General features: G+C 41.9%; 1 protein-coding gene across 1 annotated transcript in view; it reads left to right on the top strand.

The window, feature by feature from the left end:
- The window catches only part of LOC122551782 (contactin-associated protein-like 5), a 1,086,426-nt gene that overhangs the window by 1,027,447 nt on the left and 32,110 nt on the right, over window positions 1-26,869 (top strand). Inside the window, exons 21-22 of the mRNA XM_043694246.1 lie at window positions 4,951-5,044; window positions 9,394-9,612. Coding sequence (XP_043550181.1) covers window positions 4,951-5,044; window positions 9,394-9,612 — 313 coding nt within the window. The remainder of the gene's footprint in view (window positions 1-4,950; window positions 5,045-9,393; window positions 9,613-26,869) is intronic.

Below are 26,869 nucleotides of genomic sequence, written 5' to 3'. Positions count from 1 at the left end.
TCTTCCTGACCTCTCCGCCCCCACCCCACTCCAGCCTATCACCCTCACCTTGGCCTCCTTCCACCTATCGCATTACCAACGCCCCTCCCCCAAGTCCCTCCTCCCTACCTTTTATCTTAGCCTGCTGGACACACTTTCCTCATTCCTGAAGAAGGGCTTATGCCCGAAACGTCGATTCTCCTGTTCCTTGTATGCTGCCTGACCTGCTGCGCTTTTCCAGCAACACATTTTCAGCTCTGATCTCCAGCATCTGCAGTCCTCACTTTCTCCTCGAAGAATTGGGCAAGTGTCATTATCTCAAACGATTATGGTTTAGAAGAGATTACTGACTAGAAAACTAAAGAGCCCAAGCCCTTGGACATAATGGCTTGTATCCCAACATCTTAAAAAGAAGTGGCAGCAGAGATAATGAAATTTTTGGTTATTATTTTCCAGACCTCCCTAGGGAGAACCTGAAAAGTCCCAGCAGATTGGAAAACGGCAAGTGTAAAACCTCTTTACAAGAAAGGAGGGGTGAGAAAGCAGGAATCATTCATGATTAGAAAAACGCTAGGATCTATGAATAGATGCCGTCTGATTTGAAAATTGACAGAGTTAACATGGTTCCATGAAATCAAAATAATGATTGTTGAATTTATGTTTTATGATGAAATATGTAAGGTGGATAAAGGGAACCATTAATGTGGTGTATTTCGAATTTCGAAAGGTAGTCCATAAGATGTCACAGAAAAACCTAGATTTGTTTAGAAGCTGTTCTGAGAAGGTTTACTCGACTAATGCCTGGAATGAGTAAATTGCCATGTGACAGAATGCTAGGCCTGTAACCTCTGGAGTTTAAAAGAGCCAGAGGTTATATAGTGTGTGTGCCACATCAATATGCAAAGGATGTTTCCTCTTGTGGGACAATCTGGAATGGAGAACCATAGCTTAGAAATAAAGTCATCCATTTAAGACAGTGATGAGTAAACATTGTTTTCTCTTCCGTTAAAGGCAGGGGATACAGATTTCTAACATTTTTAAATTTTGATGTTTCTTGATTGCTGGGAGGAATGAAAGAGTTGGGGCGTCATGGTGTGGTTGTAGAAAACATTGCTAAGGCCACATTTGGAGTAGTGCATCTGCTACAGGAAGGAGGTTATTAAACTGGAAAAGGTGCAAGAAGATTTACAAGGATGCTACCAAGAATGGAGGGTTTCATGTCAGGGCAGGCTGAATAGACTGGGACTTTTTCCCCTGGAGTGTAGGAGGCTGAGGGATGACCTTACAGAGATGTATAAAATCATGAAGGGCATAGATGAGATGAATAGCCAAGGTCTTTTCCACAGGAAGGGGAATTCAAAAATAGAGGGCATAGGTTTAAGTTGAGAGGGGCAAGATTTAAAAGTGACCTGAGGGTCAACGTTTTCACACAGAGGGTGGTGCGTATATGGAACAATCTGGTAGAGGAAGTGGTAGAGGTGAGTACAATTGCAATACTTAAAAGATATTTGGATAGATACATGCATAGAAAGGGTTTGGACGGACAAGGGCCAAATGCAGGCAATTGGGGCACGTTCAGTTTAGCTGGTCAGCATGGACAAGTTGGGCTGAAGGGCCTGTTTCCCTCTTGTATGACTCTATGATTCTATGTAGGTATAGAGTTGTGGTTAAAATCAGATCATCTGTGTACTTATTGATGGCAGTGAAGGCTTGAAGGAGCAAGATGCCTGTACTTGTTCCTTGTTCATATGTTCGAGACCCTCTCCACCATGATAAGAAATAGTAGATGATGCCTGAAATTGACAGACCCTTACTAAAACATCCCAGAAACAGAGCTTCTATGTTTCAACTAAGTTATGTCTGACTCTTTTAAACTCCAGAGGATACAGGCCTAGCCTGTCCAGCCTTTCGTCATCAGGCTAACCGTTCATTCCAGGCAACATGACAATTCCCATTTTCACAGGAGGAGAGGGAATGGGATTGGGTCATGTTTGGAGTTCCCTTGAATGATTTCTTTTCCTCTGTGTGGAGCTCTGGGATGCTGGCAGTGTGGCAGTGACCCTGGGAAGTGGGAGTCAATGCTGCAATCCAATGCATACTGATCAGTACGTGCAGAATCCCAGATCAGCGTGCCAGAGTGGAAAACGGGATTAGACTAGCCAGCTGGTTGTTTTTGTCCAGCACAGACTCGATGGGTTGAAAGGCCTTTTCTATGCTGTAAACCCATGTGTGGCTACATGCACAGTGGCACAGCTTCGAGGGGATTTTGGTCATGTCTCACACGAGTATTTCAGAGAGCTGCTCTCTGTGTTAACTTTGAGCTCCATCCACTCAAGTTGGACTTTGGGAACAAAAATAATTCGCAGGATGAGTCAGGGGAAACACTGGTATTATCATGAGACTGTTCATCCACACACCCAGCAAATGGGTTCAAATCATGCCAAGACAGACAGTGGAATTTGAAGGGCTTTTGCCCTTACTGATGAGGGGCCTTTGCCCAAAACGTTGATTCTCCTACCCTCAGACGCTGCCTGACCTCCTGTGCTTTTCCAGCAACACAGTCTCGACTCTGATCTCCAGCATCTGCAGTCCTCACTTTCGCCTCGTGAAATTTGAATGCAATAAAACAAAAACCATCTAGAGCTAAGAGTCTAATGATGACTATGAGTCAATTGTCATGAAAAAAAAATCATCTGGTACTCTAATGTCCTTTAGAGAGGAAACTGCCATCCTTACCTAGTCTGGTGACTCCAGATCTACAGCAATGTGGTTGACCCTGAACTGACTTGACGGCAATTAGGGATGGGCAATAAATGCTGGCCCAGCCAGTGACACCCTCATTCCATGAATGAATAATAAAAAAGAGCAAGTTTATTTGGATAACTGGGATGTATCTTTGGAGAGGTACGGTGATCCTCTGATCAGGAGGTTTGCAGCAGGAGGTTTAGAACTGTAAAAATCATGATGATTACACATAAAATGTCCTGGAGTTATACTTGTGTTTCACACTTCCTTTTTACATGGCGGAAACAGTGCCAGAGATCCAAGTCAGGCCTTTCACCCAGCCTGCCTCCATACCCAGCATCCTCTCGTCATTTCTGCCACCCTTACCCAGTCTGACATGGTTGACTTCGAGCTACCCTCTGGAGATAGTGAAGACTGCAGATGCTGGAAAGTCAGAGTCAGTAGAGAAAGCACAGCAGGTCAAGCAGCATCAGAAGAGCAGGAGAGTCGATGTTTCGGGCAGAACCCTTGATCAGTCCTGAAGGGCCCAGCAATCCATTCAGTTCAAAATCACATGAGAGGGTAAAAATAGAACCTGAACACATTCATGAGTGTGTTTAAACCCCCACTTACATGCATACTAACAAACACTTCTTCACACTTACACATGTCCATTGATGCACCTACGTAAACGCTCCCATTCCGGCCTGTACTGTCACATAAAAACCGGAATGATCTGCATAGGGCCCTTCACCTTTTCACACATTTATCAAAGACTTAGAATGCTGATATGTTGAGTAGTTGGAAGCAGAAACATTGTAAAAACATTGATTAAGTGTGTCTGTGAAACTATGGAGTCTTGTGGAAGGACTATAGAATCAGGATTTGGTCATTCAGCCCCTTATGTCTGTTTTGCAGTTCAATTATATTGTTGCTGAACTGGTCTTAAAGTCATAATTTACTTATCATTATTCCATCATTAACTTATCATTAACCAACATCTGCCTTCATATCATTAACCAACAAAATTTTGTTTCAAAATTTCAATTGATCCCACCTTCTCTGACATGGGGGCAAGAGGATTAATTTTCTTTTCATAGCTGCAGATACACTGAGAACATTTAAAAGGCAATTGGATGGGTATATGAATAGGGAAGGTTTAGAGGGATATGAGCCAGCTGCTGGCAAATGGGATGAGATTAATTTAGGATATCTGATCAGTGCAGACAAGTTGGATAGAAGGGTCTTTTCCATGCTGCATGACTCAATGACTCTGTGTGGCAAAGTGCTTCCTGCTGTCCCTAATAAATGATTTATCTTCAAATGTGAGATTTGTCTTTGACCTGAAGTGATTTCTCTGTGCATTAACCTTGTAATGTGTAAAATGTCTCAATCAGATCAGTTAATACCTGAAGGGGTTAAGTGACACTGCATGATATAAATATAAAGGAAGGTTTCTGGGAAAAAGTAGCCAGTGTTGTCCAGATGTTGTTCTAATGCCCAGTCTTGGTTGTGCATATTAGAATGTTTCGATAGCAGTAACCTTAAGTCGAATGGTTGTTTTCTAAGGCTTTACAAGAGACAGTTATGTACCATAGAAGTAATTCAAGAAGGAGTTAGACCTCATTCTTAAGGATAAAGGGATAAAACGGTATGGGGGAGAAAGTGGAATGGGGTCTGAGTTGGACGACCAGCCATGATCATATTGATTGGCAAATGGTCTACCATACACCTATATTTCTATATAATGTTTTTAAGTAATTTTTAAATATGTGTAATACATCTGAGTCCAGTTCATCAAGAATGAATTTCAAAGATTTCTTGTGGGCATCTTGACATTAGTAAATTAGGGTAATATCAATAAGAAGGATTGATGGCAATGTATCTGCTGAAGGTATTCCACTTGGTTCAGGTGGATGACCATGACATAGTGATACCTTCAATCGCCTAAACCCTAAGAAGTAAGAGCTATTTTAATGCACCTCCTCTCTTATATTAACCCTTTTGTTATGATTCTGGATTGCTTTGTTTTCCTGTACAACTGCCACCTCTGCACAGCAAAATAATTTATTGTCCATTAATATTCTGGGATATGATCAGCCAAGAAGCATTTCCACAGTTAATGAGCTTGTGACCTTTGCAGAGCTGCTTTGTTCCTACAGCAGATGATGTTGGTTGATTGGTCATGTTAGTTCAAGAACACAGTATATTTTATTACTGAACAATGTCTAACCTGTCTCTTCACAGATTGATCAGCTCCCAACACTGAGGTTCAATCTGTCATCAGGAACTGACACAGAGTTCAATGGCATGAGATCCCTGATCCTGGGCAAGATCATGGGTAAGGATCTTCTTTATTCCTGATATTTTCATTCTACTTTATTAAATTGTAGGTGGTATAGTGGTTAGCATTGCTGTCTCACAGCACCAGTGACCCAGATTTAATCCCAACCTTGGGCAACAGTGTGGAGATTGTACATTCTCCCCATGTCTCTGTGGTTCACTCCAGGTGCTCTAGTTTCATCCGACAATCCAAAGATGTGCAGGTTAGGTGGATTGGCCGTGCCAAATTGTTCATAGTGTCCAGTGATGTGTAGGCTAGATGGATTAGCTGTGGGAAATGCAAGATTACAGGGATAGCATAGGGGATGCATCTGGGTAAGATGCTCTTCAGAAGATCAGTGTGGACTTGCTGGGCAGAATGGTCTGCTTCCAAACTGTAGGGATTCCATGATTCATCTCTCCTACTATTGGAAACATCTTCTCCACTTCTAGTCTATCCAGGCCCCTGAATATTCCGCAAGCTTCAATCAGATTCCCCTCCCCCATCCTTATAAACTCCTTTAAGTACAGGCTCAGAGTCCTCAACCACTCCTCAAATGACTAGGCCTTCATCCCTGACATCATTTGCCTCTGGGCTCCCTCCAATGCCAGCACATCTTTACTTAGAATTGGGGCCCAAAAGTGCTCACTTCCAAATTCTGTGAGAAGTTGAGAGTTGTATTAGAGTTAGGTCCTTCTAAAATCAGGAAGAGGTCCTGCATGCAAAAAATAGTGGAACAATTTTGGCTTCCCTCTCACAAAGAGGTATTGAGGCTGGGAGTCAATGGAACATTTCACAACTAAGACTGATGGATTTTTATTCATAACTAAGACTGATGTATTTTTATGAGGCAAGTATTTTAAAGGTTATGGATGCAATGCAGGTGACAGATTTAAGATAAATATCTGCCATGATCAAATAGACTGGCAGCATGACATTGAGGTACTGAACTTGTCTCAGCGTCTCTCGCCCGTAAGTGTTCAAAGTTTGTGCGAAGATTTGTAGCTCAGGTGCTGTCTCAGCCAGACAGAGAACAGCCAGGGAATTCCTAGAGGCATGGTATTCATCCACAAACTCCATCAACAAACACATCGACCTGGACCCAATATACCAACCACTACAGCGGACAGCTGAAACTGACAACCGGAAGCGGCAGGGACAGACCACTATAAACACCGGAGGAAACATCAAAGAAGCGCTTCGCAGGAGGCTCCCAAGCACTGATGATGTCGCCTAGCCAGGGGACGAAACGTTTGCAACAAAAACTTCCAGCTTGGCGAACAGAACCACAACAGGTACTGAACACCTTACCCTTTGCTCCGAGCTGGGATACACTTGTATTCAAAGCAAGTCAGCGAAGGTTCACTCAGCTGTTTCTTGGGTGAAACATGTTGTCTTATGAGAAGAGGTTGAGCAGATTGGGTCTGTACTCTTTGAAGTTTAAAAAAATGAGAGGTGACCTTACAGAAGACCTTACAAGACTCTGAGGGGCATTGACAGGAAAGCTGAGAGGATTTCCCCTTCCTCGGGGTTTCCGGTGCTACGGGGCACAGCTTCAAAATAAGGCAGATGTGAGGAAGGAGTTTTCTCATCAAAGGATGTTAATGTTTGATTTTCCCTTTGTCAGCCAGCAATGGAGGCTGTGTCCTTGAATTTATTTCAAGGATGAGTTGCTTTGATTGGTGAGAGAAATGAGTGCTGTCTGGGAGCAGGCAGGAGAGTAGAGTTAATGTCACACTGGTGTTACTGAGTGACAGAGCACGATGGAAGGGTTGAATAGCCTGTTCTGCTTGTTAGTTCTCTTGTTCTAGCTCCTCTATTCAGAGCCAATGTTCACAAATTTTACTAAAATCAGTCTACTGCCACGGATTTCAGAAAGTGAGGCAACTGGCAAGAGACCTTTGAAGAAAGAAACTGGCGCATAGAGCTACTAACCCGGCCTTGTGAAAAATACTCAAAAATACAAGTGAGCAGACTTCTGATTGAGCAGTGGCGTGAGGGAGATAAAACCTTTATAGAACAGGGCAAAGCCTGAATTATGTGCTTAGCTAACTGATCTCAGTTCCTCACCGGTACCTCAGAATTCAGGACACCAAGGAGGCTTGTGGTAAATCATGTTAAATAAACTCATTTCAGCAGTGTTAAACAAGAACTCACTGAGCATGAAATTTAATGTACTTCCAAAGCCTCACATTAACTTTTAATGTAAATTATGTTCAACTGAAGCAGATGACTGTTGCACAGTGCTTTTTTTAATTATTGATGATTTCAGAATTGGTAATTACAAGGTCAAGAGTATGATGTTATATACTTGTTGAGTATTCATGAAGAATTGGTGCAGTGCTTTGGTTGTATTATACGAACCATTGAATAATTTCTCACCTTCAAAAGAAATACCTTAACGGCTTTAGCATGTCCAAAGCAACGTTATACCAATTAATTAGTTTTCAAAAGGTTACAACAGAGGAAACATGACAATCTATTTATGCACAGCCAGCTCCCACAAGCGGCAGCTGATGATGACCAGACAATCTACTTTAGTGACGGTCGTGTTCAGTTGTTCAGTTGTTCGGTGTTCGGTTGTGTGTGCCTGTTGAATGCTCGCTGTGCTGTGGATGTGGCGACAGAGAAATTGAAACAAACAGTCAGGAATGTAAAGATGACATTTGAGAAGCATTGACGTTAAGCTGCTGCCCACACATAGAATCATGGTGATAGTTATCATGGCACAGGAGAAACAGGTTGTACTCACCTGCAAATTACACAGCAGCAACTCACCACACTCCTTCAAAGGCAGTCTTGAAATCTATCCAGAACATAAGAAAATCCAAACAGGAGTACGCCATTCAGCCCCTCGAACCTGTTCCACCATTCGTGGTTGATCTGTGGCCTAACTCCATATTCTGCCTTTGACCATGTTCCTTAATATCGTTTCTTAATAGAATAAAAAAAAATCAATCTTGTCTTTAAAACTAACAACAGATCCAGCATCAACCACCATTTGTGGAAGAGAGGTCCAAACTTCTCCCACACTTTTAGTGCAAAACCTCTTTCTAACATCTCTCCTGAATGTAGTTATTGCAAATCAGAAACAAAAAACAGAAATTGCTGGAAAAGCAGTGTCCGTGGAGAGAAGGCAGAGTTGGGTCGAGTGACCCTTCCCCAGAACTGGCTCCTCTTTGAAATTAGGGTCGATAATTGATCTGATCAAGATTTTCAGGCAAGTAGATTGGGAGATTGAGGGAAACTTGAATAGACAACCTGGAACTAATGATTAAATTCTACAGTTAGAGCCAGATCTGTTAGGATTGAAATTAGGAGACACTTCAGCATACAAAAGGCAATGACATTTGAAAGTCCTTGCTGGGAAATGGCAATTTATCAATTGTCAATTTAAAACTGAGACTGATAAGTTTTGGTCAGAGAAAGTGAGGACTGCAGATGCTGGGGAATCAGAGTCAAAAAGCATGGTGCTGGAAAAGAATAGCAGGTCAGGCAGCATCCGAAGACCGGGAGAGTCGACGTTTCCGGCATAAGCCCTTCATCAGGAATGATAAATTTTGGTAGCCAAAGACTATTGAGGAATGTGGGTCAAAGGCAGGCATATGGAGCCAATTCACAGATGAGCCACAATCCCCACTGTAGGGTGGAGAATGAATTTGAGGGGTTGACTCCTACTTGTTCACCTTTGAGCCTTAATTTGATTTCCCTCATGTGTGATCTCTTAAATGTGATAACAGCAATGAGCTGTACCCATGTTAGAAGCAAGAGTTTATCCACAAATATTAATTTGATGAAGCTACTTGGAATAGAGTTCACAGCAATATTGGTGTGTTGACAATATGCTGCCCGACCTGCTGTACTTTTCCAGCACCAAACTCTCCACTCTGATCTCCAGCAGCTGCAGTCCTCACTTTCTCCTATGATGGGGATCGGTTAGCTCATTTGATTGGATGGCTGGTTCACAAGACAGAGTGATGTCAACAGCACAGGTTCGGTTCCCATATTGGCTGAGCTCATTATGAGGTCCTGCCTTTTCAACCTCACTCCTTGCCCCAGGCATGATGACCCTGTTTTAAAAAATTCTCAAGGTCAGGTTCGTAGGAGAGTAGTCTGACACTTCACCACAGACCCCCAGGTTAAACTCACTACCAGTCTTCTGCAATTAGAGACCCACCCTTTGGTGATTTTACTAGTGTTCTGTACTTGCTGTATTGAACAAAGAAGCACATTTTTAAGCATCAATCACTTGAACCATCATTGAAATGATGGAAGTTTGATTTTCTTTTGTTACTTTTCTCTCCTGCTGAAGCATGTATTGTCCTGCATCTAGAACTAACTTTTGTGCTGTTTTGTTTGAACTGTAGACATTAGTGGGCTGGACAAAGAGCTCCTAAAAGCAAACACTTGGGGATTTATTGGCTGCCTTTCTACCGTCCAGTTTAATGGGATCACACCACTTAAGGCCGCCCTACGTCACTCCAGCGCTGCACCGGTCACAGTCAAGGGCAGTTTGGCTGAGTCAACATGTGGCGTTTCAGGATCAGCTGGTTCAAGAGCCATTACAACAACCCATCCACTTGCAGGTAAGATCATCTTTTATTTAAGCCAATACCACCATTTAATTCGAAAGGTAAGAATTGCATCGAATTTTCACCACAGATACAGTCCAAGTAGCCAATGGAATCCTTTCTCCTTCCCTTACCCATCTCACTCTATCAGCATGGCCTATTTTTTTCTGCCTTGGGCTTATCTAGCTTGATCTTAAAAGTATCCATACTATTCAGCTCAACCATTGTCCCTGGTGATAACTTCCACATTCTCTCCAATCTTTGTGAAATAAAAAGTTCTTCTGAATTTTCTGTTAGACTTCTTTATGACTATCTTATATTGATGGTCTCTAACTTCGCTCTGTCCTACAAGTAGAAACACTCTCTCTGCATCCCTCAAAATCTTCCATAAATGCAAAGAGCACTTACAGACTATCACTTAAGCTTCTCTTTCTCAGGGAAAATATACCGAGCTCTTTTGGCTTTTCCTGATAGTGTTCTAATCCCTACTGTCAGTTCCCACAAAGTGGAATCGCAGGTAGACAGGGTAGTGAAGAAGACATTTGGTACGCTTCCCTTTATTGGTCGGTGCACTGAGTATAGTTGGGAGGTCATATTGCGGTTGTACAGGATGGTTGGTTAGGTCACTTTTGGCATTCAATTCTGGTCTCCTTGCTATAAGAAAGATATTGTTTCAGTTGTAACGGTTCAGAAAAGATTTACAAAGATGTTGCCAGGATTGGAGGATTTGAGCTACCGGGAGAGGCTGAAGAAGCTGCAGCTGTTTTCCGTGGAGTGTCAGGGGCTGAGGGGTGCCCTTATAGAGGTTTATAAAATCATGAGAGACATGGATAGGGTGAATAGTCAAGGTATTTTCCCTCAGGGTAGAGGAGTCCAAAACTAGAGGGCATAGGTTTTAAGGTGAGAGGGAAAAGATTTTAAAGGGACCTAGGGGTAACTTTTCACACAGAGGGTGGTGCATGTGTTGGACTGAGCTGCCAGAGGATGTGGAGGAGGCTGGTACTGTTACAATATTTAAAAGGCATCTGGATAGGTATATGAATAGGAAAGGTTTAGATGGATATGGGTTAAGTGTAGACAAATGGAACAAGATTAATTTAGGATATCCTGGTCGGCATGGACGAGTTGGACTGAAGGGTTTGTTTCCGTTTTGTACATCTCTATGACTCCATGACACCAAGTCAGATCTCAAAGTGAAATCTGGCTTAATAGACCCAAACTATTTTTTTACTGTGAAAGTCAGAGACTGACCACATTCACAAAATGTTGTTGGTGTACTGCCAATGTAAAGATTAGATGTACTAAATGGATATGAAGATAAATTGAAGGGGTTGAGACTGATCTTCTTGGAGTAAGGAAGATTGACAGGATATTTGATGGATGTTTTAAAAATTATAAGTTGAGCTGGATAGAGTAGTTCGGGTGAAGATGTTCTTACTCATAAAAGAAAAAAAATTACAAGAGGGTGTAGATTTAAAATGATGTGCTAACAAAGGCTGGTATGAGAAAAAGCTTTTTCACACAGTGATTGGTTAGGGTATGGAGCGCACTCTCTGGAAATGTGATGGAGGCAGATTCATTTGAGGCATTCAAGAGGGCATTAGATGATTATTTGGATAGAAGTGGCATGTAGGTATTTGGGGAAAAGGCAGGAGATGGACACAATGGGATAGAACCAGTGTGGGCACAATGGGACAAATGGCCTCCTTCTGTACTGTAACAATTCTATGAAGAAATACCATTACCCTCACATAAAGGCTCCTTGCTCAGTCTGTTGTATCTGTAATCAGTTTCCATTCTGTGAATTTATGTGCAATCATGAGATCCTGTTTTCCTTAAGCCAGTATCTCTCTCTCTAAGGCATCTAAAACATATTGAGTACTAGACTTACTATGAACTTAATTCAGAGCCAGTACATGAGTTCCTTAAACGCAGTGTCAAATAGACTGGCATCCATCTTCTTTCACCCCACAGACACAAGCTGCCTGACAAACTGGCAATTAGTAACCGACCTGGCTACTGCTGCTGATATCCCATGATAAAATAAAAGAAAAGTAGCTCTCTCAATTCTCAATCAGAAGGTTGTGGTTTCAAAGCCAATTCCAAAGACCAAAGCACAAAAATCTTGGTCCATATTGCAGTGCAGTTCTGAGAGAGTGCAGTACTGTCAGAAGTACCATCAATCAAGTGAAATGTTACACCAAAGTCTAGTCTATCTTTTCAGGAATAAATGAAAGATCCATGGCACTGGTTTCATGGAGAGAAGGGCAATTCTCACTGGTTGATATTTAGTCCTCAATCAGCATTCCAAAAAAAACCTAGCTATCTGGTTAGTAAACATTGTGAGACCTTACTTTCTGCAAACTGGATGTTATGATTCCTATATTGCAACTGTGACTACAATTCATTTGTACTTCATTAACTCTAAAGCTCTTCAGGATGTTGTGTGTTTTAAAAGGATGCTGTGTAAATGCTAAGATTACATTTCCTCTTTCCACTTTCTGCTCTTTGTTGCTTGTTGCTCTCAGTGTTGCCTGATCTCAGCTAAGCTGGGCTAGTTAAATTCTAAAACAAAGTATAAGATGTGTAGTTAGTTTCCACTTAAGCCCTTACTCCCGTTCATCTTTGGATGTTGACATTACATTGCTGCGTAATTTGTTTCCCTCATCCACACAATGGGTTGTGCTGTATGGTGAACTGAGGGATCTGTGATCCCCTGATCTCCCCTAAACTGCCTAGTTGTTTTGTCCCCCATGATAACTCCCTTGTCCAAAGTCCACAGAAACTGAGCTTTGGGCAGTGCAGTCAATGAGCAGTATAATTGACTTTTTGTTTTCCTCCTTCTGCCAGAAGATGGCACTGTGCAACAACCTAAACCTGCATTATCTTGAGAAGTCCGGAGAACCAAGCAGTATTATCCAGTCATCCCTTCCCTCATTTTTGAGTTATCTTAGAGATTTTATATGAAAATTATTGGAACTCTCTCCCGCAAGCCTCAATGGAGATTCGATCATGTGTTAAGTTTAAACCTGAGCTTGCTGGTCTTTAATGAATGACATTAATATTTAGGGAGGATAAGAGTTCAACACAGGCTCAAACCTCAATTCAATAAGATCTGCTTCATACCTCAACATTGCTTTAGCCATCATTTTGATGAATGGCAAAACAGGCTGGAAGGGACAAATGACTTACTCCTGGTTCTAAATCCGATGTTCCTGCAACTCTTTTAATGAACAGAAGTCTACGAACTTCTTTCTTTCTTATATTCTTTCTTGGGATACGGGTATCCCTGCAAGGCCAGTATTTGTTGCTCATCCCTAATCATCCTTTGAACTGAGGGGTTTACTGGGTCACTTCAGAGAGTGTTTAAAGGTCAACTGCTTTGCTGTTGGGCTGGGGTCACCTGGAGGTCAGCGTAGGTAAGGATGGTACATATCCTTCTGTAAAGAATCTTAGTGAATCAGATGGGGTTTTTACAACAATTGACGATAATTTCATGGTCACTATTCAGTTTGCATCCGCTTCAAGGTTTTTTTCTCCGTATACTGCCATGGTGAGATTGGAACCCACATTCCCAGATGTTATCTGTACATTTCTGTCTCCCCCTAAATACACCCAACAAGTGGGCCCGGAATTAGACAATTGCAAAATCCTTTAAGTAAAACAATCATTTCACCTCAGTCTGAAACTTCCCCGGTCAGAGGAAATAATTTCCAGAGGCGAAAGTGGGTCCTGCTGGAGATTAGAGTCGTGCTGGAAAGGCACATCAAGTCAGGCAGCATCCAAAGAGCAGGAAAATCGACATTTTGGGCCAAAGCCCTTCATCAGGAATCATTTGGCCCAAAACGTCGATTTTCCTACTCCTCAGATGCTGCCTACCTGCTGTGCGTTTCCAGCACTAATCTAATCTTGAAATAATTTCCAGAAGCTAGCGGGTTACCTCTTTGACAATTTTATGTTTCAGAGCAATTGTATCTTACTCTTGGGAACTTGCAGAAATATACGGCTAGTCTACCCAACCTCCCCTACTGGACAGTCCTCTCATTGCGGAAGCCAGTCTTGTGAACCTTCATTGCACTCCCTCCAGGGCACATATGTGCACTTACAGACTTGCATTATAAACTAACCCTGTTGCAAGTAAACAGCCTAAAGTCCTACATTGTACTCCAGGACTCCTGGGTTGGGTTTACAAAGTCAGGAGAAATCCCAGCTCTGTGAAACATCTATAAAATGGCAACCTGCACTTCCTAATTTTAGTGTGGCGGAGGAGTTGGTGGGGGTGGGGGGAATTTGGGAGTTGAGAAAAACATATGAGACTGTCAGCTCCCAAGGCAAACCAAGCAGAAAACCTGCCTCAGGGCTCCAACATCATGAGGGTTAAAATTCAAAGATAAAGGTTTAAAACATAAAACATTCCTCCCTCACTCTCCATGTTCCTTTTATACCTACCTATACCCATGGCTCTTCAAACCTCCTTTGCCAACCAATGCCTCTATATCCTTTCCTCATCGCCGCTACACCACTTATGTATTCACCATGGCACCACATAACCCCGTGTCTGTGTGGGTTTCCTCCGGGTGCTCCGGTTTCCTCCCGCTGTCCAAAGATGTACAGGTCAGGTGAATTGGCCATGCTAAATTGCCCATAGTGTTAGGTGTGTTAGTCAGAGGTAAGTGTAGGGAAATGGGTCTGGGTGGGTTACTCTTCGAGGATTGGTGTGGACTTGTTGGGCCAAATGGCCTGTTTCCACACTGTAGGGAATCTAATCTAATAACACCTCTGCACCCAATCATAAATGACGTTATTTGGTTATTGGTGATATCACTATTAAAAGAAAACACTCCCATTTATTCAAAATGATATCTAATATATTGAAATTGCTTCAACAAATCCCTGATGGAAACAAACATTTCACTGAAGTGCTTCATTCCTGATTTCAGCAAACATCCCCATTCAACAAACAGCTGGAGTTGTCCATCAATAGACACCCCATTGTGAAAATCAGGCTTTTGCAGCCAATGGCTATATGAACAAGCACTCTGAAGTACCGAGCATTATTGTTTTAACTAGACAAAGTCATGGCAGCTTTGGCAACCCAAATGACTTTGGATACTGCTTACTCACAAATAATCTTTTTTCACAAAGTCAAAGGGTACCTTGCATAAACCAGAAGTAACCTTACCTGTCCCAGAGTGCTTTATCTTAATCAAAGATGCGCATGGACCAAATCCAAAGAAGTATCATGGATCTACAAAAAGAGAGAAATATAGCACAATTGTCCAGCCCTCATCCTTCACACCTTTTCACTCTCTCGCATCCCAAACACTCCCCATGCCCCACTCAGGCCATCCTTTGCACTTGGGCAGAAGTGGGTACTGTAGATGCTGGAGAAGGGCTTTTGCCCAAAATGTCAATTTTCCTGCTCCTCAGGTGCTGCCTGACCTGCTGTGCTTTTCCAGCACCACTCTAATCCTAATCTTTGCACCTCACTGGCCTAGAATGTGGGAAACCAAGCATTGCTATTCCTAGAATTGGCAGAGGAGTTAAAGATCTGACAAATGTCATCAAAATTCCACAATTAACCAGTCCAAGTTGACAAAAAGCATGGGCCAGTTTTTTTTTTTACTTAACAATGATTACTATTCATTACAAATAAATGCATTCCAGCTACAGGAAAACAATTATGAGCCATTAATATACAACTCTACCAGTTAAAACTCTGCCTCCCTTCAGTTCTCCATCTACACATGCGTATAAAAAGACAGACTCAAAAGAAAGGTGAGAGAACATGAGGACTACAGATGCTGGAGAGTCAAAGAAAGGTGAGAGAACATGAGGACTACAGATGCTGGAGAGTCAGATTTGAGAAGTGTGGCATACGTCAGGAATGAGCTTATGCCCAAAACATTGATTCTCCTGCTCTTTGGATGCTGCCTGATCTACTGTGCTTTTCCAGCACCACATTATTTGACTCAAAAGGAGGGTGTCATGGTGGAGGGAAAGTTTGGGAAGGCAGTTCAGTGGTCTCTATCTGAAGGTCCGCTGAGATGGTCTTTCTGTTTTGTCAGGATCTGCTGCTCCTCAATCTTCCCTTCTCCAGTTACTTGTAGGAGGCACAGGGCGATTGGCTCAAAACTTATAAATTCTCTAACATGTTTATAATGAGGCACAGCTTACAGCAACTCCTGAGAAGTATAAGTGTTAAAAAATTCACAGCAATTCTTTCCTCAATCCTTGATTTTAAACAATCCTTTTCCCATTTCAGTTCAAAATCAAAAACACAGAAACATGAAGATGCTGCATTATGCAAACTTGTGCACACTAATGCCCTCTACCCATCCCCCATGGCATCTTGTGCCCATATGCAAACGTAGTGCCTTATACAAACTGTGTTCTCCCCCTTCACCTACCATGCCAATGCAGTGAGTAGCTATGAGTACCCATGTACATAAGAGACAGAAAATTCCCATTGCTTCAATTTCAATGTAGCCCACTACCCTCCATTGATAAAATGACTCTCATTCATAAATACACACTTTGTCATTGGTCAACACTTGTTGACAGGTTGACACTTTCTTTAACCCTGCTCAATACTTCTTGATAGGACAGTATTCCAAGCGGCTTCTGCACTTTTTACACACAACTCGGAGAGGTTATCAAAGGTTATTTCTGCTCATCTCAAAGTTCCGTTAGGTCCACCTCTACAAAGACTGCTGACATCAAGGTGGCCTGAGACCACAGGCAGAGGGGTACCCCAGGTTTTGGAAAGTGTTCCTTGGCTAGCCCATAGAGATGCACTGACATAGGCCTGTTCTGACCATGTCAGATCTCCACACTCAGTGTTTGAGACACCAGGAGCTCCAAAGTTAGATTTTAAAGGACTAGATAAGTTACCATGCCTGCACGAACTATGGGCCAACATCATGGCACTAGAAATGATCGTATTCAGGGGAAGAACTTGGGATTCAAGACTTCTTGAAAGATCATTTCCCCATTAGAGCTGCTGTCCATCATGGTGAAAATCCAAGACTGGATACGTTCTCACCGATGCCTTGCATTAATGCTCTTTTTTTAATCCATTCATGCAGCCAGCCATTATTGTCAACTATAATTGCCCAGAGAGTAGTAAAGAGTCAACCATATTGCTGTGGGCCTGGAGTCAGATCTTGTGCAAAAAGGACAGCAGATTTGCTTCCATAAAGGGCATAAGTGAATCAGATGGATTTTTTTCACCATCAGCAATGTTTTCACGGTCGTCATTAGGCTCGTAATCCCATACTTCTATTGAATTAAAATTCCAGCATCTGCCATGGCAAGATTCAAACCTGGGTCCCCAGAACATTACCAGGGTTTCTGGATTAACAATTCAACAATAATTAATAGTTCAAAAGCCATCACTTGTCCAAGTGCTGTAAGATTCAAAGGCACTGAGTGCAGAGATGATAGTTGAAAGGCACTTGTTACAAGTTAGAATATCAGCAATTAAAACAGAAGGATTATTGGATCATAGGAATAGCACACAACAGGCTATTCAATCTCTTGTATTCATACTAGCTTACTTTCAGAGCATCTTGTCACATCCCATTCACCCATCTTTTCCTGGTAAATGTCTTTCTTAAAGATAATTGTAAAATTTTCCTTGAAATGTGCCATCTGCCACACTCTCAGACAGGCAGCCCAAATCCTCATCACTAGCGAAAAAATATTGTCCTGCATATCACTTCACGTTCTTTTGCCAATCATTTTAAATTAGTGTCATGTCATACATTGAAATTGATTAGTGGGGAAGATCAAAGAAGTAATTTGTGAATTGCTGGCAATCTTCACATTCATTCTTGGAGGATAATCTGATAGAGCAGTAAAGAAGCCAAACAATTTTCAATAATAAAATTGATAAAGGAGGCACATTATTTATAATCAGAGTCCAAAGGCGTGATGCTGGAAAAAGCACAGCCAGTCAGGCAGCATCCGAGGAGCAAGAGAGTCGACGTTTCAAGCATAAGCTCTTCAATCAGACATTCCTGATGAAGAGCTTAAGCTCAAAACATCAACTCTCCTGCTCTTCAGATGTTGCCTGTGCTTTTTCCAGCATCACACTTTTTGACTCTGATCTATAGCATCTGCAGTCCTCATTTTCTCCTACTATATTATTTATAATGCAGAGCTGATCAGCTACAGCAGCTTAACCAACAATTACCAACAATTGATCTGTTTTTATTTTCTGATCCCAGCTGACAGTCAGTTGTTCTGGACAGTCAGATCCCAGAGGGAAACCTGGTTTGGTCAAATATAAGTTCAGTGTTTGCAGTTTAGTTTTCGTGATTGTAAAATGCTGAACATATTTAAGCAGGGCTGTCAATATTCTTCATTAAAAGAACACATGTTTATTCCACAAAAGAATAAGAAAAAAGCTATGTATGTATATAATATATATTACACACACACATACCTATATATATGATAGTTTAGAAATGCCTTACCACAATCAGCAAAAAGAATGATTCACCCCTTTTCCAGCAATATTCTTCACAGATACTCAATCCCAGTGAAAAATCACTCTCAATTTAACTCTTTACAGATCTTATAATCTGGGTTCCTTTTCATTTCTTACAAGCATCAGACTTCTGAAAATTCTCTGGAAAACTAACGTGATGTCACTTTGCTGACTTAAATCTGTTCTTTAGAGATTCCACACCTTTCCCCGAGATGGCTGTGGGAGATCAGTTGTTTTAGTATATTTAAAGTAGAGGTTGATACATTTTAGATTGTCAAAGGTCTGAAGGATTATAGGGTGAGTGTGCACAATGGGCATTGAAGTGTTCAGTCAGCCATGACCATATGAAACAGCAGAGCAAGGTTGACGGACTGAATGGCCTACACCTTTTAGTATGTTCCTATGCTCTTCTGAATTGAACTAAAGCTACTAATGTCCCCAACTATTTGTTTTCCTGTACATTGTTAAACTCAACATTATAAACACTTCTCCTACTCACACAGCAAATATCAAGAAGCTCAGCAGATCTGTTAGATACAGTGGAGAGACAAACACAGTTAACATTTCAAGTCTGGTAAGAATCTTCTTCAGAACTCAAGGTTCTGAAGAGGAATCATATCAAACTCAAAACAGGCCTGCCAGTGTCTGTAAATTTCTCCAGTATTCTCCATGTTTGTTTCAGATTTCCAGCATCAGCAGTATTTTACCTTCATCTATTAACCCCACAAGTATCCTTTTGGGTACTTGAATCACATACATGCTTGACAATGATGAGTTTAGTTCACCGTTCCAAATGACTTTCTGACCTCTTTTCGAGAAAAAAATGTTGCGTTTACAGAATTGAAACAGAAACCAATTGGCCTCTACTTTAAAATGCAAGTTTCCAAATTATAACAAAAAAATTATAGACCTTATTGCAGTTTGTAGAATGGAATGTGGTTAAAATTGAAGATAGGTTTGAGATCTATTTTAAACCAAAGTGACAGGCTTTTGGGCTGATCAGATGTTTTCTGTTCACAATCAATTCTCGTCTCCTCCTTGAAAAACTATTGAAAATTGCTTTTACTTTGCTCAAATCCTGGTAAGATTCCACCAGATGCATTGTTCTGCAAATCACACGCACAAAAATTCTGGATGAAATCGTGCTGAGCAAATTGATGTGGCCTTTGCCTTCTGTGTTTGAAATCTCACTTGGAAAGTTAGTTTAATGTTTTCAAAATGGGTACCGGTGACAGTGAGATAAAATGAACATCAACTTGTATCAGTCTATACTTTTCACATCATTTTTCATTTTTGCACAAACCCTGGATAAATCCATTGTAAGCAATTCTGTGCCACCACTTTTGGTTGTAAGTGTATATGAAATAGACCTCTCCTATGGAACATGTTATGAGTAGAGACTAATGAAAAAAATATATTGAATTTCAGAAGCCAGCACTTCAAATCTGAAGCAAAGTATTGAGACAGGGTTCCTGATACACAATTTTGCTTTACCTGATCTTAGCACATGTTTGTCTGATGTGGCAATCCTTATTTTATCCTTCATAATGTAGAAATTAGGATGTGGATAACATGATGTTAAAAGATTCAACAGATATATGTAACAGCTCACTAATATATACGAATTCAGAGACACATCTATATCTAGCCTAACGTTAAGGTATTTGATTAGAAAGAGTGGCATGTCTCCATCATGTTATGCTTCAAGTGGTCCGAGTTAAGATGGAATACGAGATAACTCATGCATTACAATAAACTCTTCAACGTACAGAGACAAAAACAGGATGTGGGGTGTCTTGTGAAGATTCGGAAAATAAAACAGTTAAAGAAAACCCAGGCCAACTAGTGAACAGGGAAAGCTGGGTAATTTATCTTGTGACACAAAGTACAAGTGTGAGTAGGTTATGTTAAACTTAAATAGAACACTGATTCAGCATCAACTGGAGGATTGTATCCAAATTCTGGGCATCCACCTGAGGAAAGGCGTAAAGGCATTAGAGACGGTGCAAAAAAAGATTCACAGGCATGTTTACTGTAATGAAGAAATTTGGTTTAGTGGAGAGATGAAGAAGTTGGATTGTTTTCCTGAGAGAAGCGAAAATTAAGAGTACATTTCAGAGAGACATTCAAAATTGTAAGTGGACTTGATAGAAGAATTTTAGAATGAGAAGGTACGAATAATAAGGCTGAAGAATTCACAGCAATTTTCAACCAGAAGTGGATGATCTATCTCAGCCTCCTCCAGTGGTCCCAGATATCACGGACACCAGTCATGGAGTCATAGACTCTTGGAAACAGACCCTTCGGTCCAACCTGTCCATGCTGACCAGATATCCCAACCCAATCTAGTCCAACCTGCCAGCACCCAGCCCATATCCCTCCAAACCCTTCCTATTCATACACCCATCCAAATGCCTCTTAAATGTTGCAATTGTACCAGCCTCCACCACTTCCTCTGGCAGCTCATTCCATACACGTACAACCCTCTGCGTGAAAACGTTGCCCCTTAGGTCTCTTTTATATCTTTCCCCTCTCACCCTAAACCTATGCCGTCTAATTCTGGACTCCCCGATCCCAGGGAAAACACTTTGTCTATTTACCCTATCCATGCCCCCCAGGATTTTGTAAATCTCTATAAGGTCTCCCCTCAGCCTCTGATGCTCCAGGGAAAACAGCCCCAGCCTGTTCAGCCTCTCCTTATAGTTCAAATCCTCCAACCCTGGCAACATCCTTGTAAAACTTTTCTGAACCCTTTCAAGTTTCACAACATCTTTCCGATAGGAGTTCAGCAACACTCCCTAGGACCTTACCATTAAGTGTATAAGTCCTGCTAAGATTTACTTTCCCAAAATGCAACACCTCGCATTTATCTGAATTAAACTGCATCTGCCGCTTCTCTGCACATTGGCCCATCTGATCAAGATCCTGTTGTAATCTGAGGTAACCTTTTTCGCTGTCCACCACATCTCCAATTTTGGTGTTTTCTGCAAACTTGCTAACCATGCCTTTTATGCTCATATCCAAATCATTTATATAAATGACAAAAAGTAGAGGACCCAGCACCAATTCTTGTGGCACTCCACTGGTCATAGGTCTCCAGTCTGAAAAACAACCCTCCACCACCACCCACTGTCTTCTACCTTTGAGCCGGTTCTGTATCCACGTGGCTAGTTCTCCCTGTATTCCCTGAGATCTAACCTTGCTAACCAGCCTCCCATGGGGAACCTTGTCAAATGCCTTACTGAAGTCATATAGATCACATCTACCGCTCTGCCCTCATCAATCCTCTTTGTTGCTCCTTCAAAAAAACTCAAACAAGTTTGTGAGAAATGATTTCCCAAGCACAAAGCCATATTTACTATCTCTAATCAGTCCTAGCCTTTCCAAATACATGTACATCCTGTCCCTCAGAAGTCCCTCCAACAACTTGCCCACCACCGACATTAGGCTCACTGGTATATAGTTCCTTGGCTTGTCCTTACCACCCTTCTTAAACAGTGGCACCACAGTTGCCAACCTCCAATCTTCCAGCACCTCACCTGTGACTATTGATGATACAAATATCTCAGCAAGAGGCCCAGCAATCACTTCTCTAACTTCCCACAGAGTTCTGGGTACATCTGATCAGTTCCTGGGGATTTATCCACCTTTATGCATTTCAAGACATCCAGCACTTCCTCCTCTGTAATATGGACATTTTTCAAGGTGTCACCATCTTCTTCCCTGCATTCTATATCTTCCATGTCCTTTTCCATAGTAAATACTGATGCAAAATGCTTGTTTAGTATCTCCCCTATTTTCTGCGGCTCCACACAAAGGCCGCCTTGCTGATGTTTGAGGGGCCCAATTCTCTCCCTAGTTACCCTTTTGTCCTTAGTGTATTTGTAAAAACCGTTTGGATTTTCTTTAATTCTTCAGCCAATTTCATTCACCCCATATATCAAGAAAGTTTGGAGTCACTGCATATTGCAAAGGGTGTGGTTCCTGACAACATTATGAAGGCCAAGCTCTTCCGTACAGTTACAACACTGGCCTCTACCTGGACATGTGGGAAATTGACCAGTTTGGGTTCCACTCAGTTCCTGGTCTCATTACAGCCTTGGTTCAAACATGGACAAAAGAGTTGAATTCCAGAGGTGAGGTGAGAGTGACAGCCCTTGACATCAAGGCCACATTCAACTGAGTGTAGTATCAAAATCGTCACTGGTTGGAGTCATACCCGGCACATAGGAAGATGGTTGTGTTGTTGGAGGTCAGTTCTTTCAGCTCCAGGACATCTCTGCAGGTGTTCCTCAGGTTAGTGTCCTCGGTCCAACCATCTTCAACTGCTTCATCAATAACCTTCCCTCCATAACCTTCCCTCCACCATAAGGTCAGAACTTGGAATATTTGCCAATGTCTGCACAATGTTTAGCACCATTCATGACTCCTCAGATACTGATGCAGTCCGTGCTCAAATACAACAAGATCTGGACATTATCCAGGCTTGGGCGGACAAGTAGCAAGTCATATTTGTGTCACACAAATACCTGGCAATAAGTGTCAACCTAATCACCACCCCTTGATATTCAATGATGTTACCATCACTGAATTCCCCACTATCAACATCCATTTACTAGAAACTAAAGTGGACTCGCCAAGTGTAAGCAGATCAGAAGCTAGGGATACTCTGGTGAGTAACTGGTTTCCTGACCTTTGAAGAAGTTTTTTCCTCAAAGCCTGTCCACCATCAACAAGGCACAAGTCAGGAATGTGATGGAATACTCTCCACTAACCTGGATGAGTGCAGCTTCAACAACACTCAAGAAGCTTGACACCATCCAGGACAAAACAGCCTGCTTGATTGGCACCATGTCCACATGCATCCACTCCCTCCATCACTGACGGTCAGTAGCAGCAGTGTGTACTGTCTACAAGATGCACAGCAGCAACTCACCAAAGATTCTTAGACAGTACCTTCCAAACCCACAACCATTTCCATCTGAAGACAAAGACAGCAGATACATGAGAACACCGGTACCATCAAGTTCCCCTCTAAGCCATTTACCATCCTGTCTTGGAAATATACCGCTGTTCCTTCACTGTTGCTAGGTCAAAATTCTGGAATTCCCTGCCTAAAGGCATTCTGGATCAACACACAGGCAAGTGGTTGGAAGACGTTCAAGAAGGCAGCTCACCACCACCTTCTCAAGGGCAACTAAGGATGGCAATAAATGCTGGCCAGCCAGCAGTGCCCACATTTCACAAGTGAATTCTATTTTAAAAATTATGGTAAGATCACCATTGTCTCACCAGATCTTAGGGCTGCTGTCTCATTAAAGAGAGACATAACTGGTCAGCATGGACTGGTTGGACAAAAGGGTCAGTTTTCATGCTGTGTGACTGTATGGAGATGGTTCAACTTGAGGATCACCATCCCTGAAGTGAGGAGAGAGTCCTTCATAGTAACGTTAGCTGGTGTAGGCACTGAATCCATACTGTTGGTGTGTCTCTGTATTGTAATTTCTAGGTTAGATTACTTACAGTGTGGAAACAGGCCCTTTAGAAACAAGTCCACACCGACCCGCAACCCACCCAGACCCATTCTCCGACATTTACCCCTTCACCTAACACTACGGGCAATTTAGCATGACCAATTCACCTAACCTGCACATTTTTGGGTTGTGGGAGGAAACCGGAGCACCCGGAGGAAACCCACGCAGACACGGGGAGAATGTGCAAACTCCACACAGAGAGTCGCCTGAAATGGGAATTGAACCCCGGTCTCTGGTGCTGTGAGGCAGCAGTGCTAACCACCGTGCCACCCACAAATTTAGCCAACTGAGTTTACAATCTTTTCTAAGCTAACTCAAATTTCAGGGAACTTGGAGAATCTGTGTTTTTCCCCTGAATTAGCTCCATGTCAAACCAAAGGGCACTCTGATCTACTGCAAATGAAAGGAGAAATGTAAAAAAAAGTTTGCATTTCTATAGCGCCAATCAGGACATCAGCCATCCAGAAGCAATTTGGAAGCATTGCCGTAAGCTAGGCACAGCAAGCTCCCACAAATATTAATGTGACAGTGGCTAGATAATTTATATTTGCAAGGTTGTTGGCTGGAACACCTTGGATAACTCCAGTGCTTTTGCTGAAACAGCACTCTGAGATTGTCTCATTCACCTGACAGGGCAGAAGAGGCCTCAGTTTAACATCTTATGGTACTGCTCACAGTGCAGTACTCCCTCAGTACAACACGGCAGCATTGGACGAGATAACGGTACACTATTCCTGGAGTGGGAATTGAACCCACAACCATTTAGCAGAGAGGTAAACCAGTCACCAGCTGAGCCAGTTAAACTCACAGAGGTATAAAGTAACCGGAGGTCAGTGACTCAAGCACTCATTTTTGAATAGTGAAGACGATGCTAATTTTAAATTGACTCCCCTCAGTTATAAGCCGCTTGTGAAATGTCAAAATTCTGATTTCTTAATAAATGTCACAGCGCTCTTAAATTTTCACAAATTGACTTAAATACTTGTCATCTGGATAATTAATGCAGGTGTTTTGATGATGCAGATTTTTTTCTTCTCCAAAGCAAGCTTAATTATTACTTCACAGCCCTCCAGGATAGATGCACTTAACAGGTTCAAGGTTAATGATCTTCGGGCAACTTAGCAAATGTGTTTTGCTACGTTATCAGCAACTTTGATCAGAATCAAATGAATACTGGGTTAATTTCACATACAAATTAAATTATAATTTCCTGCAACACCTCCAGCTGAATAAATTTAACAGCAGACTTTCCAAGTGTTTTTTTTGTGAAGAGAAAGCAAATGTGGGCCTTGAAAAATTACCGAGCTTTGACCCTGTTTGTTTTACTTTCCTTTCAAGTTTTTTGTGTTAATTTTTCAAGTGAAGGCAGTGGAGTGGAGGAAAATCTGATGCTAACTTTTAAAGGGGCATTTGGTAACTAATTGAAAGAAAAATGGAGATGTCATGGAGATGTACAGCACGGAAACAGACCCTTCGGTCCATCTTGCCTATGCCAGATATCCCAACCCAATCTAGTTGCATTTGCCAGTGCCTTGCCCATATCCCTACAAACCCTTCCAATTCATATACCCATCCAGGTGCCTTTTAAATGTTGCAATCGTACCAGCCTCCGCCACTTCCTCCGACAGCTCATTCCATACATGTACCACCCTCTGTGTGGAAAAGTTGTCCTTTAGGTCTCTTTTATATCTTTCCCCTCTCACCCTAAACCTATGCCCTCTAGTTCTGGACTCCTCAAAAGCAAGCTGTTCAGCCCACTGAGCCTGCTCCTCAATGGTTGATCTCAATGCCAGTTTCTTAGTTTTCCCCTTAACCCTTGATTCTCTTAGGTTAGACAGCCCTATACGGCAAAGAATTCCATGAATTCACTATCTGCAGAGAGAATAAATTCCTCTTTATTCTGCTTTAAATATGTGACCTTTTATTCTTAGATTATGCTCTCTACTTCGAGTCAAGAAGAAACAATCTCTCAGTCTCTACTCTGTCAAGTTCCATAAGAATGTATTATATTTCAATAAGGTCACCTTTCATTCTTGTAAACTCCAATGTGCAAAACCCAACCTACTCATCCTCTTCCTCTGAGAAAATTGCTCCATATCCAAAATCAACATTGTGAACTTTCTCAGCACTCCTTCCAATGTTTATCTTTCAGAAGCTATGGGGACTTTAACTATTCAGGGTATTCTAGATATGGCCTAACTAGTGCCTTCTATAGGTTTAGCAAGACTTTCTTATTTTTATACACCCTTTGAATTAATGGCCAACATTCCATTTGCCTTATATATAGAAAAAACAAAAGAACTGTGGATGCTGTAAATCGGAAACAAAAACAGAAATTGCTAGAAAAGCTCAGCAGGTCTGGTAGCATCTATGAAGAGAAATCAGAGTTAATGTTTTGGGTCTGGAATCATACCTGACACATACAAAGATGGTTGTGGTCGTAGGAAGTCAGTCACCTCAGCTCCAGGACATCTCTGCAGGAGCTCCTCAGCCTAGTGTCCTTGGCCCAACCATCTTCAGCTGCTTCATCAATGACCTTCCCTCCATCACAAGGTCACAAGTGGGGATATTTGCCAATGATTGCACAATGTCTAGCACTATTCATGACTCCTCAGGTACTGAGTTTAGATCAGAGTGGTGCTGGAAAAGCACAACAGGTCAGGCAGCATCCGAGGAGCAGGAAAATCGACGTTTCGGGCAAAAGCCCTTCATCAGGAATAGAGGCAGGATAAATTTGAAACAGTCCATGTTCAATTATAACAAAACCTGGGGACAATATCCAGGCTTGGGCTAAAAATTGCAAAGTAACATTAAGCCACAAACATCCTAGGCAATAGTTATCTTCAATAAGAGACAATCTAACCACTTTGATACTCAATGGCATTATCATCATTGAATCCTCCACTATGAACATCTAGGGGGTTACCACAAGCCAGAAACTCAATTGGACTCACCATGTAAATGCAATGGCTACAAGAGCAGGTCAAAGGCTAGGAATGCAGCACATCCTGACTCCCCAAAGCCTGTCCACCATCTACAAGGTACAAGTCAGGAGTGTGATGGAATACTTGCCTGGATGAATGCAACTCCAAGAACACTCAAGAAGTTGACACCATCCCCAGGACAAAGCAGCCTGCTTCACATGCACCACATCTATAAACATCCACTCCCTCCACCACCAAGGCTTCTAAGATCCTTAGACAGCACTTTCCACATCCACAATCACTTCCATCTAGAGGGGCAA

The sequence above is a fragment of the Chiloscyllium plagiosum genome, chromosome 7 (assembly GCF_004010195.1).
Source record: "Chiloscyllium plagiosum isolate BGI_BamShark_2017 chromosome 7, ASM401019v2, whole genome shotgun sequence".
Lineage (NCBI taxonomy): Eukaryota > Metazoa > Chordata > Chondrichthyes > Orectolobiformes > Hemiscylliidae > Chiloscyllium > Chiloscyllium plagiosum.
Note: the sequence above shows the minus strand (reverse complement) of the source record. Positions and strands in the feature narration are given on the sequence as shown.